Source organism: Balaenoptera ricei, chromosome 6 (genome assembly GCF_028023285.1).
Source record: "Balaenoptera ricei isolate mBalRic1 chromosome 6, mBalRic1.hap2, whole genome shotgun sequence".
NCBI classification, from domain to species: domain Eukaryota; kingdom Metazoa; phylum Chordata; class Mammalia; order Artiodactyla; family Balaenopteridae; genus Balaenoptera; species Balaenoptera ricei.
In genome coordinates, this window is record NC_082644.1 from 77,739,280 (window position 1) to 77,753,571 (window position 14,292).

Here is a 14,292-nt window from a genome sequence, read left to right on the forward strand (position 1 = left end):
ATATTTAAAGACTTTATTCATGAAATAAGCCATTACTAGCAGATTGCAGTTCTGACATCAATGGAATCTTTAAACAACTATTTATCCTTCCTACTGACAGATTTACTTAGGATATTGTTGCTATTGTTGTTTAGAAATTAATAACACTGGACGTATTAATGTCTATGTACTTAATCCTCTTTGGGTCTGAATTACAATTAGCAGAGGCTGACAGGTAAACTTAAATGTTCCTTTCTCCCTTGATTTGGTGTTAAAAAAACAAAACAAAACATGAATTTGTCTTCTATTGTAAAATTACATAGAACACAGTTTAATTTTAGGAGCTTATACGTGTGTGCGCGCATACACACACACACACACACACACACACCTCATTTTTTAAATGAACTGTATGAACAAATGTGCCTTTACATTTTAAAGAGAACCAGATATTTTACTTTCCTCTTAAATTTTAGTGGAATTAAAAGGAATATTCCAGATTAAAGCTGCAGCTTTTTTTCAAGTTACTACGGTAGAAATTTTAGTGCTGTGCTTAGCAACTGGTTTTCACCAGTCTTTTTCCTCTATTATTTCCCCCAAAATAAATATTTCTGCTGCTTTGAAGTAATTCAAGCCCCTAAAGAAAATACTCAAAAAAACTCCACTTTTTCCTACCAATTTAGACCACCTGGTAGCATCAAAATGCCTTTGGTAGAAATTAATGTATAAGAAACACAACTAACGAATGGAGCAGCCATAAACATCTCCATGCAAATGTTGTTATAAACTATCAAGCAATGATTATGAATTTGCTGCTTGTAGAAAAACAGTTGAAACGAAACTTGTGAAAATGAAATTTGAAAATCAGGGTATCTGTTCTTAGTACTTGGTCATCGTTGTTCACAGAACTCCCTCACCAGCTTACGTAAACACTGAATAAAGCTGTTAGGGATTACGTGCAGCATGATGGATCTGATGAGCTCAAAAATAAGATAGCTTGGGTCCTATAATATTTAGGATTATGCTGGTAATCTCTTTAGGGAAAGTGTGCAGTATCAGCAGAAAGGCACTTTAGTCTTCAAGGGAGCTAGGCACTCATAATTCTATATTTGTTGGGTGGCTAAGGCTTTGCCTACCTTGATATAGGGTCTTTGTGATGTTTGGAATAGGGTGAAATTATAAGAAAGGGCTTACTGGAGTGACATCCCAAGTTATCATTTTACCCCTAAAATAATTTCTGGTGCTGCATACAGGTGAGAATACATTCGTTTAAATTCTAAGTATCTCCTTTTTTGAAAAAGGCTGTCTATATAAGGATGAACTAAACCCAAACGTGACCTCTGAACTTGTTCTTGTCTCTAGAGATGAAATAAAAATTAAGATTGTCTTTTCAATTCTATAATTTCTTTTCAAAATTCAATTCAGGAACAATGGAGACTGAGTTGCAAGTTTGCTAGAACATAAATGATATAAAAATGTAATTCTCAATGCAGAAACTTACTATATATTTTTCTATTGTAGCATTGTCTATGTTAAAAACAAAATCAAATCTCTTGCAGTTAATCCAAAAAATGAGTTCCTAAAATCTGAGTTCTTATAGAATGATCGCTGGTATCCAGGTGTTCTCCCATAAGTGAAAGGTCCCTCATGTCATGTTGGAGTGCCCATTCAAATGAATTTTTCCCTACATCAACCCTCTGATGGCAAAGGAAGTCTTTGGGGCTAATGGTAGTGATTGTTCTTTTTCCATTTCATTCTCTCTCTCTCTCTCTCTCTCTGACACACACAAAACTGGTGTAAATATCTTACCTATATTCTAAAGTTTGTTTATGTAATTATTTGCTGCATCCATGGCTAAGGGCATGTTTAAAAAAAAACAGAAGTGTTTGTAAATATGTAAGAGGGTTAAATTATAATACTGTTCAGTTTTTGACCATCCAAGCAGACTGTAGGACATTATGAGCCAGTTAAATCAAGCTCTTATTACATTAGGAAGAAAAATGTTAATATGGTGCCAACATTCTGATCTTATATGGACGTCGTCCTCATGGGGGACAAGAATCCACCCAAGTATCTCATGCAAAGATGAGATGCCACGTTTATTTCACAAGGTTTCTCTTTTCAAGAACGAAGGCATTGAAATTGGATTCTGATCACTGTATTTTAGACTATGTCCTCATCTTTGCCCCTGTAGTCTTGGTTTGTCTCTTTTTTAACACACTTCAAGAGATTTGGTCTTTCTTTACCGCCAAGCAGGAAGAGACTTTTTTTTTTCTTATTTTCAAGTTCTCTGAAAAAGTTCTGAGAACTTCAGGAATGGTCTCCACCATGTCTATCAATGGAAAGAGTGAGAAATAGTACTGTGTCCTTTCCACCCCACACTTCAGTTGCTTAGGGTTTTCTCAGTGTGTATGGGGGTTGGGGGAGTGTTAATTAGTCTTCCTGTTTCAACCTTTGAATTGTTTACCTTCAAATATATAATTTAGTGGCTTTATTTTTATATTTCTCAACCATGTCCCTGTTAATTGGCCTTTTCAAGTATTCTTGAAAAGAATGTAATATAGGAACCACATCTTAGAGCACAGTGAACAGTGAAACTGGGTTGAACCACATGAAATCGCCAACGTTGACTATCTCCTTGCACAAAAGGGTGGCAAATTCATATGGTTCAATATGACATATGTGACTACAGATAAAAGCATGATTGTTTGATAACTCTAAAAGAATTCTGCTACTATTTATTTTTCATTTAACCCCATTAACTAGCCTGTTTACTTTCTAAGACCCAGCTCAAAAGCCACCTTATCCGTCAAAGCTTGCCAGCTTTCCCTAGTTGAAATCAATGTACTTCTTCTTCCAGGTTTATTTTAGCATTTGTCTCAGTCTGCCCTGTGTCGAGGTTATGTAGACCTGTGTGGGGTTGTACAATCATTTTATTCACTTTGGAGATAGAAACTTGGTTTTGCATATATCTGTGGCCTAAAACAAACAAATGTTTGCTCAATTTCCTTTGCTGGGGCTGTCTCAGAGGATTTTCACTACCTCCATCAAAAGAAGCACTTTGAGTGATTCAATTATTTCTAATAGTTAATAGAATTTTTAGTACAGTGTTAGATTTACAGAATAATTGAGCAGAGTTCCATATATCCACCCACCCTCTCACATACAATTTCCTCTATTATTAATAGCTTGCATTAGTGTGATATATTAATGAACCAATTAATTAGTGAACCAATACTGACACATTATTATTTACTATAGTCCGTAGTTTACATTAAGGCTCACTCTTTGTGTGGTACTGCTCTGTGGATTTCTATGAGTTTCGACAAATGCATAGACATGTATCCATCATTACAGTATCGTACGGCACAGTTTCACTACCCTAACAATTCTCTGTGTTTCACCTATTTATCCCCCAAACCTGGGACGACCACTGTTTTTTTTTTATTTTTACTGACTCCAGAGTTTTGCCGTTTCCAGACTGTGATGTAGTTGGAATCGTACCGTATGTAGACTGTTCAGACTGTCTTCTTTCACTTAGCAACATACATATAAGGTTCCTCCATATCTTGTCATGGCTTGATAGCCCATTTCTTTTCAGCACTGAATAATACCCCATTGTCTGGATGTGCCATAGTGGGTTTATCCACTCACTTATTGAAGGATGTCTTGTTTGTTTCCAGTTTGGGGTGATTATGAATAAACTTGGCATAAACATCCATTTGCAGGTTTTTGTGTGGACATAAGTTTTCAACTCACTTGGTAAATACGTAGCAGCACAATTGCCGAGTCATATGGTAACACCATGTGGCTGTGTAAGAAACTGCTAAACTGTCTTCCAAAGGGGCTGTACTATTTTGCATTCCCACCAGCAACGAATTCCCTTTGTTCTGCATCCTCGCCAGCATTTGGTATTGTCAGTTTTTTTTAGATTCCAGTCATTCTAACAAGTGTGTTGTTTTAATTTGTGATTCCCTAATATAATATGACATTGAGCATCTTTTCATATGCTTATTTGCTGTCCGTATATCTTCTTTGGTGAGGTGTCAGTTTTGATCTTTTGCCCAGTTTTTGAAGTTTAAGAGCTCTTTGAATATTTTGCATACAAGTCCTTTATCAGATACGTGTTTTACAATATTTTCTCTCAGTCTGTGACTTGTCTCTTCATTCTCTTAATGCAATTAGATTTTTAACATAGAAAAGCTGTATTTTTTCACCTTCTGAAAAGAGGCTTTTTTGCTCTTTTGAATTTTTCTCCAGAGAATTAACTCTGCCTGGTCACTCTGAATCATCTGTGTGACCTGGTGCGTGGAGTTTCTCCATCCCTGCCCTCCTCCAGTGAAGGTGGTGCTGCATAAACTTGAATTTCCTATTGAAGTTTTCAGCTAAATGGAGACTAGAGAAAGGGGTTCAGAAACAAACTGAGGAACTAAAGAGAGACAAGTTTTTTCACTGCAGCACAACGACTGCTGTTTTCTTCTTTTTATAACTGGAAGAATTAGCTATCAGAGAGGATGCCTGTCTTTTTTTCTTATATAAAGTTCTCTTCACAGAGAGTTGGAGCTTGAGGGCAGGTACCCTGAGAGTTAAATTGTAGAGGGTCTTTCCTTTCTCTCTTCCAGAACTTCTCAAATTTTACTCTGCATATGCATCACAGAGGTTCTCTTACAGTGCAGATTCTGATTATGTTGGTCTAGGGTAGGACCTAAGTGCCCACATTTCTATCAAGCACCCAAGCAATGCCAGTGCTGCTGGGCAGGGACCACACTTTGCGTAGCAGGTCTCAAGACAGCACCATGATAGGGGAGAGGAATGAGATGAGTATCCATCACGACTGTAGAACTCTGTGTTAACTAATCTGCTTCCGTGAGATGGGGCGGCATTCCAAATGTTCCATTTCCAGAATTACCGTGGCTAGCTGAAATGAGTTCATTTCTGTTTCAAACACTGTTTGACCTTCTTACGTTTAACAAAAGAAGTAAACTTGGTGCAATTCCATTTTTAAAATAGAAAAACTGTTTTTTTAATCTTCTCAAGAGAGGCTTTTTCACACTGAGGATCCAGAGAGTGAGCTAGCATCCAGAACCCCAAGAGGGAGTCCACAGAAGAGGGAGGACACGCTACCATGCAGTGTTGTAACATGAAGAAGATGTAGGCACAGCTGACAACCGTTAAATCTGCAAAGGAAACCGGTACACTGGATGTTCATTACAGTAACGCAAGACGTTTCTGGGAATACTCTGGCTTCTCTTTCTGGGAATACTCTTTCTTCTGCCTTGGCAATTAATGACCAGAATTTTTTGTAACTAACCCTTCAATCATCTTACTGCCTTTTGAACAAAAGAGAAATGCCTGAAAGACAATAGCAGAATCTGCTTTTCCAGAATCCTGTAAAGTTTTTAATTTCCCGTAATGCCAGTGAAATTAAAAATTCCATCAATTCTCATAGTAGCTAAAACTGTAATTACCTGGACATCATAGAACATTTCTTATCAAATTTGAATACTGCCCTGGGAGCTTGTTACAAAGCAAATTCTGATGCAGTTGGCTTGGGCAAGTCTTGATAGTCTGCATTTCTAACATGCTCACAGGTCCTGCCGATGCAACTGGTCTACAGACCACACTGTGATTGGTCATGGGAGACATTAACTGCTTTCAACCTGGATGATGTCAGGTCCTACACACACATTATCTCATTATAATTAACACTTTGACAGGACAAGATGTACTTAATGGGAATTAATTCAAAAATTATGAGTTTAAAACCACGACGACTTATAAAAGTGATTTGCTTTGCTTCCAAGGGGGATATTTAACTTATTATCAATGATGCTATTAATGATAATACTAATTAATGTCATTGTTCTCTGTTGGTCTTTGTTGTTCTCATTCTCTGTTGTTTCACTCTTCTGGGGAGTCAGAGTAAGCAAGCAACTCTTTAGGGGTAAATGCTAATATGCAAAAGGTAAATCAACTCCCTTCATGATAATCCTATAATTTATGCCTTTGGAAAAAATCATTTTTTGCCATTATCATATGATAGTAATTTTTTTCTTACTGTAGCTTCCAATGATATACAGTGTAGGGAATTATAGTGATATAAAAATAAATGGTATCTTTAGATCATTCAGAAGCTGTCTATCAGCTGAATAGAACAGAAAGCTCACACAGACCACCACCCAGAATGCTACAGAGAAGAGCTTGAGAAGAAAGAGTGACCCCAAATACTGATAGATGTGAGGGCATTCCAGTAGGAATTAGAGTGCACTGAATTTCATGCACTATATTTGGTATTTAAGCAGGACGCTGGGATTAAGATACTGTGTGCCCTGATGAGATAAACGAGAACACAAACCTTATCCAATATCTGGAATCTTTTCAAATTACCACATAACATGGTATAAGGGCAAAGGCTCAAAGACTTTTACTTTTTTCCTGAGGGTCTCATTTTTCCACACTTTCATCCCACCCCAATCTTGGGGCTATTTTCTGATAAATCAAAGTTACAGTGGAACCAGATTTCAGGAATACCTGCTTCATCTTTTGGGGCTGTTGCTCTGTGATATCACAGAGTTTTGTACCTAATAGAGGTAGATACTTAATCTGCCAATGAGAGAGGAAAAGAGTACAAACAGGGATTTTAATTCGGATTTGCCACAAATGATACATGAGATACAATCTAAGTAGGAGATACAACTTGGGCTACTGAGACCATCTGCAAAAAGATTTTTAACCAAAATAGTCATCTGTATTGGAAATTTTTACATATGCAAATTGTGCTTCACTCAGACATTAAGAGTTCTTCCTGCACTGCCCACTTTTAGCATAACTGTAAAATTCTGGGAAGGAGGAACTGACAGGCAAACCCAGTGTCCAGAAATGGGAGTTATCCTGGTTATGAGTAGATGCTTCATATTTCCCTTAAGAAAACAAAAGATGCTGCAAGTATAGCCCCCAAACAAAAGCCAGGAAATATACAGAGAACTACTGGTCACTCCTTAGTATTTTCAGATTCTGGCCTTATCCCAGGATCTTATTTCCTTTGCAGGTGGCTTACGTGCTATGGAGAATTCCTTGTTAATAATTTGATTCATTTAATTCTCAATGGGAGCCTTTTATCATATCAGAATCACCAGGGGGCCTTTTTCCACTCCAGTCTTGAGATTTTGATTTCTTCTCCTCACCCCAAATATGGAAAATCAGTATTACTTAAAGCCTCTTTCATAAAAGGGAGTGTCAAATCTTTTGGTTGTACTGAAAGAAAAAAAAATTAGGACTATTGCTTTAAGGAGTTATAAGAATTCTCTTTCAGGCTCCATAGAAAATATTTTAAAAGAAGTATGACCTGGACTCTGTCCTCAATGGATTTAAAATGGCCAGAATATAAAAATGGCCGGGTTGAGGTATAAGAGTTGGAATGGTAGGAAAGGAGAGCCATAGGAGCTCACACAGTAAAAAATGTTTCCTCCAACCAGAAAGTACGTAAAAGGTCCATTATTACTACCATTCCTTACGGATGCTCTTAACAGTTCAGGTATTTTGATGAATCAAAGTGATTCATTTTCTAGTTAACTCATTAGCCCGGATTAGTTTTTTTAACCTTGATACCTGGTGTCACAGCTGGGGCTTCTGAAGGAGTAGAACTAAAGATATGTATATTTTGAGAAGCAGGGAGAATGAACAGCGTGGTGGCTTTGTGTGATGCTGTGTTAAGGGCCCCTCAGCAAGGAAAGGCCTTCAGGAGTACTCCAGGGTGAGAACTGCCATCTTCAAAGAGGGAGACAAATTTGGATTGCTACTCTGCAATCGTTGAATAGGACCTGCCTGCCAAATCAGGGGATATTAAGTTAGTTGTACTTCATGAATTATTCTAATATGAAGTAAAACATCAAATTATTTTAAATGTTCCCTGACACTCTTTGATGCTATAAGAATATCATTTCCAAAGAAACGATATATGATTGCTTTTATAAACAAAAAAATTTAATTGGTAAATAAAAATTAACTACAGTCTCCACAAAGGCTTACCAATAGAAAAATGTAAGTGAAAGGACAATATAAGAAATTGAAAACCTGATGAGCACATCTCAAGCCATCTCTCAGGGCATTGCAGCCCATCTAAATTTGTCTCACAGAGGCTATTGTTGAATTAATCTATGAGTCCAGCAAAAGTATGGAAGTTGAACTCCCTCCTCAGCCTCTATCACCTTCATTGTCACAGCTGGTGAGGTCCAAGCCACCAAATCCTCCCTAGATGTTCAGTTTGAAACCACGATAAATAGCTTGTCACTAGATGTGCAGTCACCGAAAGACAATCGCACAGGAAACGATTACTGGTGTAATGGCAAGACATTTAGAAATGGCAAACATTGGAGCAATAGTGTGATGTGTTGTCGTAATTAGTGTCTGAAATACCCTGCCTTGAAGATGTGCTTTATAAAATACATAGTGTGAACTGTGAATCTGTAGCTCAGAAGCAGTTTATTTTAAATGAGAGAAAAGGAAAAGGATTCGTACTTTAAATTATTTAAATTTATCTTCACCTATAATAAATCTCAGATGATCTATTCTGCCATAGTAGGTAAAAATGGTCATAGATTTTCCAAACTGATAACCACACAACAGGCTTACACATATACACTTTTAAGTGACTTCTTTCTCTTTAAAAATACTGTTAAAATGTTTATGGTTCTTCAGGATTACATGTTGAGCTAGAATTATAAATATGTATAAATATGCAGATGCTCTATCGAATCATTCCTTATCCCATTTGTATTTCCGAAGTTGTGTAAGATAACCTTTGTGGCTTTCCAAAACATCTTCTCACACCCCATGGGGCAAATTACCTCTATTTTCATTTCCTTTAGACTTAGATCATTTTATAATTAAGAACTTATTGAAGCAGATTCTCCTCATATGTAAGTTACTCCCTGGGGAGTAATTTATGCAAAGAGCACCTCTGACTTAATATCATATAAACCTAACAACTGTACAATGGATACCTGGGATTTTTAGTCAGTTTTGTAATCATTGTAAAAAATCCACAGTTGGAAAGGTTACACTGGAAAAAAAAAAAAGATAAAAGATAAAACCTGGTACAGATAACTTATAATGTCATTTGTTTGGGTTTTTTAATGATTAGATTTTTTTAATAAAGGAATAATAATGTGGCTTGTCATATTTTTTGTCCAAAAACATCAGAAATAATGATGTTTTTGATGGTGATAATGAAGATTGACATTTTGTAGCTCTTTACTATTTGCAGGGTACTTCCACATAAAATATCTCATTTAATCCTCACACCTCTATGAAGTTTGTCAGCTAAGCTTTACAAACCAGAAAACAAGATCAGAGATTTTTTTCTTGGTCATGGGCCCAAATCATTAACAGATTAGGGACTAGAATCCAGGGGGACAGAACAGAATAGAGTGACATCAAATCTCATTTTTTTCATATCCCAAAATTCTGAAAACAAATCCTAGTTCATATATAAAATCAGAAGCAAATAGAAACACTTAGTCTAGTAAGTATTTTAGTTGAATTTGTCTCTTCTCCTGATATTTTTATCATTATCTCTTTAACTGGTGCTATTGGAATAATATAGGAATTCAAAATTGTATTTGTATTTTATCTTTGTGAGAAGCAGAGAAAGGGTTACTGAGTGAAATCTCAGGAAAATCAGCTAATTTCCCGTCATCATTTCCCGAGTCACCTCAAGGGCGTCATTAACCACCTGGATCATCAGTTTTCTCATATGAAAAATAGGGACATAACTGAATTTTTTGCTTATAAAGATGATTTGAACTTACTGCGAAATATTTAATTTAAAAATTTTAATGTGCTCCCCTAAAGCTAAGTATTATTTTTTAATGAAAACAATAAGAAAAAGAGGGTTATGTCTTGCATTTATTTGTTTTGTATATTCAAGGGTGAGAAACTGTAGAAAAGCATCCAAGTGGCAGATTGATGTATAAAGCATTTTGAAGCTTATTTTGCATAATTATTTTAAATTGGGAGCAGGAATAGCAGATCTTCCTACTGTGTATAATTTTAACAACACTGAGAATACTATCAGTGACGTAGGAATTACTACATTCTAAATAAAGTTTATATCATGGATTCATCCATAACCTCAAAGCTGGTGGCTTAAAATCATCTTTCCAAGAGGTTCTATACATGGGTGTCTACAAGACATGACACCAAATTGCACACATGCAAAATGGAAATCCCATGCCCCACCATATTCCACAAAGGAATTACCTTACCAACCAACCATGTATGTCAAACCTACTATTTAATCTTACACCCAAGGCTAGGAAGCTAGAAGTCACCTTTGATTCTTCATCAATTTCCACCTCTGTATCCTTTCTTTCTTTTATCTTCTCACCTCTTCCATTGAGCTGTCTTTCTATTTGCTTCTTCCTCTCCATTTATCCTGCCTCTGATGTAATTCACGCCTTCAGCTCCTAACACCCAGGTTAGGAATAGCCTTTTAGTTAGTCTTCCATTTGTTTCTGGTTAACCTGCCAAACTCACCTTTCTAAAGTACCCAAACCATCACTTTCATCATTTCTTCATTCACTTCTTTGATTGCTTATGGCCAGTGATGTCAGGTGAAAATTCCTCTGCCTAACTCCCAAGAGCTTGATAATCTGACATCATTCCCTCTATCCAACCATATGGCCCAAGTTTCCATTAGAACCAAGTTGCTTGTCTCAGTGATCACAAGCCACAGTCATTCAGGGCCTCCTTCATTCCATTCTGCTTGCAGAAATGCCTTTTGCCTTGTACTTCCTACACAATCTTCAAAATCAAAATGTCTTCATCTCCAATGAAATTATTTCAGTTCCTATTGAAGTAATAGTACCCATATGCTTTATCATTTTTTTCCCCTGATATCTCCATGTATTCATTTTGTTTTATTGATTAAATTATTAGCGTCATTAGCATATCTTATCTTGTGTCAACAACCTTTATGATTTTAGTGGATATATAGATGCTTAATAAATATTGAGCTGATTCATCATTGGCATTTTCACAAGTAATCATTCAACCACTTAATGTATAAAGTCACCTCCACCCCTTCCAGTTTCCCTTATTTACTTATGTAAAATAATATTGAAATAAGGCAATGTGATCATTCTCAGTGACTTAATATTTGAAGTGCAAAATAAGAAAACCAAAGCCACAGGTTCAAGGGATTTTTAAGTCACACTACATGAAGGTCAAGTTCAAAAAAAGGAGAAAACAGCGAAAGCAAAAGTTTAGAAAACTTCTGGTCCCTGGTTATATTTTTTAGTTTGAGGAAAACAAAACAAACAATGGTAAATGGATGCCTTTTACTTAGAAGAAGCAGCCGGGGGCCGTTCAAATAGAAGTGGGTGATCTCACAGCCCCACCCCCATCCTAGTGTCTTCAAACACTGAGCCATGGCGGGGAGAGGTGGGAAGGGAGATAGGAGGGCGAAAAGAAAACAATTCCGTAAGCTCAAAAATGTCTGTTTTCCCCTTTCAGCACAAATTGAAGTGATACCATGCAAAATTTGTGGTGATAAATCCTCTGGGATCCACTACGGAGTCATCACGTGTGAAGGCTGCAAGGTATGGGACTTTAACTCAGTGCTGCCAACAGCATCCGCGTTTGCCTCAGGCATCTGTGTACTTCACAGTGCAAGAGGTGACACCTTTTGAAAGGCCTGCTAAAGGATTCTTGTGCCTGCTGCTGACACTCAGGAATTCTTGCTTGGTGGGTGGGTGGGTTGATTTTCTGTTCTTCGGCCTTTTACATTTTTGTCATTGTCTAACTCATCAGCTGGTGCTTAAAACTGGATTAATATTTAAAAGCTTCAATTATTCACATTGACAGAGATATAAATACTGATTTGCTGTTTTAACAGTTTTGTGTGCAGTAAACTCCAGCACATTTATATCAATATGAAACGTTAAAATAAAGATTATAAGCTAATGGCCCTGTATTTATTTATCTGCTTGAGAAAGCTGTCGAGATAGCAGTTGCAATATGCATGTGACCATCCTTTATTCTCATGTTCCAGAAAAATAAAAGAAAACTGGAAGCATGGAATGTTAAAAGTGGAGCAGATAATCTCTGATCAGTTAAAAATCATCTGCCCCAACTTCATCAATGAGATCCTGAGGTCTAAACAAGATTATGTCATATGGCCAATGTCACTAATCTAGTTAGTGAGAGAACGTGGCCAAAAACATGTTTCTTTGTTTTTCATTCTCAGTCTAGTGTTCTCCTCCACAACAAATCCAACCAGTTCTTCCAAAGACAAACTAATTCCTATGAGCAAGTTGATTTTTAAAACACAAAGCTGGAGGAATAGCAGTTAACATAGACTTAATCTGAAATAAGAGAAATTTGAAACTTAAGAGTAAATGTTTAAATTTAATCCTTAGAAGGAAAGAAAGGGTGAGAGACTAAATGTCAAGGGGGAAATGAAAACAGTTCTGCAATTTTAAAGGGCAGTACGTAACCAGAACAAATGAAATGCAGCCATAGTCCAGGAGGGGAAAGTGATAGACAGGCAAAGTTATTGGCAAAAGCAATTATATTTTTGATCAAAGATGCAAGCAAAGTGAATCATTAATTTAAGGTCAGTAGACTGAAGGAGATGCGGCACAATCAAAAATTCTAAGAACCAACTTTAATCTTATAAGACATTCAGATATAAATGAAACAAAACGTACTGTAACTCAAATAGTCATGCTATGTGAAAAATTGGCAGTGTCTTCATAATAGTCTCAAAAATTATGATTCCTGGAATTGAAACTGGAGGGAAGAAAAGAAAAAGGACTAAATGAGAATAAAGTAGGGGAGGGATGCAGAGGGGGCAGAATAGCATGAATGTCCTAACCCATCAACATACTGACTGGCTTTAGAGGTGATTAACAATAATCCATCTTTGAACATCATGAGATGTGCCTTGTATTCTGTTCTTCTGCAGACCTATAATTAAGAATTGCACGTTATTCACCTTAATGCAATTTTTTCAACTTATCCCAAGAAACGATAAAGCAAAATTACGAATCAGCAATTTTTTACCCTCCTAGGATAAGTTATTACTTCCTCTGGGCAGATAGACAAACAGTTTTCTTCATAAACACTAATAATTTTGTTTTCATTTTTTTAACTTATTTTTTATTTTTTTGGCCATGCCACGTGGCGTGCAGTATCTTATTCCCCCAACCAGGGATTGAACCCATGCCCCCTGCAGTGGAAACACAAGAGTCTTAACAACTGGACCATCAGGGAATTCCCCTAAATACTAATAATTTTGGAATCAGACCCCTCTCCAGTGAAATCACTTCCACCGTGTTAGTTTATTATGCAATTTTAAGAGCTCTGGTCTAGTTTACACAGTACCCATGAAAAAATGTTTTGTAGCTCAGTGTCAAAGTAGAAATGTTTTGTGTTTCATTGTATAAAGCTGTATTTAGAAAATGTCTGATTTCAAAATATGAGGCTATGGTCATGTTAAGGAACTAAACATCTTAAGCAGTGATTTCCAAAAAGATTTAACTGCTGAACAAATATATTCCCACAGGTCAATAGCCAAGAACGAGTATTTAGCCTCCTGTCATCTTTTCTATTTAAAGAAGGAATCCAGGATCAAAGAACTTATGCTGTTATTTTGAAGCATATTCTGAGGTTTTAGTCAAAATGACACTGTACACCACACCACTTTTTTTTTATTTCATGGAAAAACCCACTTTTGTAAATATGCTACATTTTCCTCCAAATAGCAAACTCAAGAAATTCTGCTCAGAATAAGATATCAATGTCAGCACATTTAGTATCAACCTCTGAATTTTCATAATACTGTTTTCGGATCAACATAAACAACCCATTTTAAATAACATCATTTCCGCTTGTGCACTTATTCAAATTCCTTTCCATCCAATAAAAATTTAAAGCGAAATCTCTTTTTCATGCCAGAAACTTCATTTGCAGTAATGAGCAACAGATAAGCAAGAAATGCCTCACAATTAATGTCAAATTGGCCTTAAATTAGGGCTGTAGCTATGACTTCAAGAAGTCTTTTCTGTCAACTCCTTTGCTAAGTGGCACTTAAGAGTATCCACAGGTAAAAACCACACAATTCTTTTGTAAAATGTAAATTCCAAGTCGTCTTCAATCAAGACCGATGAGCTGAGGTTATGCCTTCTGACAGCTTTCACGGTATATGAAGTACATAATTTCAACCCCTGGGGGCCTAGATGTGATCTCTTGTTTAAGGGCTCCATGAGTTCATGCGAACTGGCCAATTGGATATCTTATTTTGCCGCCACT

At 36.5% G+C, this 14,292-nt stretch overlaps 1 protein-coding gene across 1 annotated transcript in view; it reads left to right on the top strand.

Annotated features, from left to right (window-relative positions):
* Positions 1-11,408: 11,408 nt before the first annotated feature.
* Positions 11,409-14,292, top strand: part of RORB (RAR related orphan receptor B) — a 48,871-nt gene continuing 45,987 nt past the window's right edge. The window contains exon 1 of the mRNA XM_059926670.1: positions 11,409-11,579. Coding sequence (XP_059782653.1) covers positions 11,409-11,579 — 171 coding nt within the window. The remainder of the gene's footprint in view (positions 11,580-14,292) is intronic.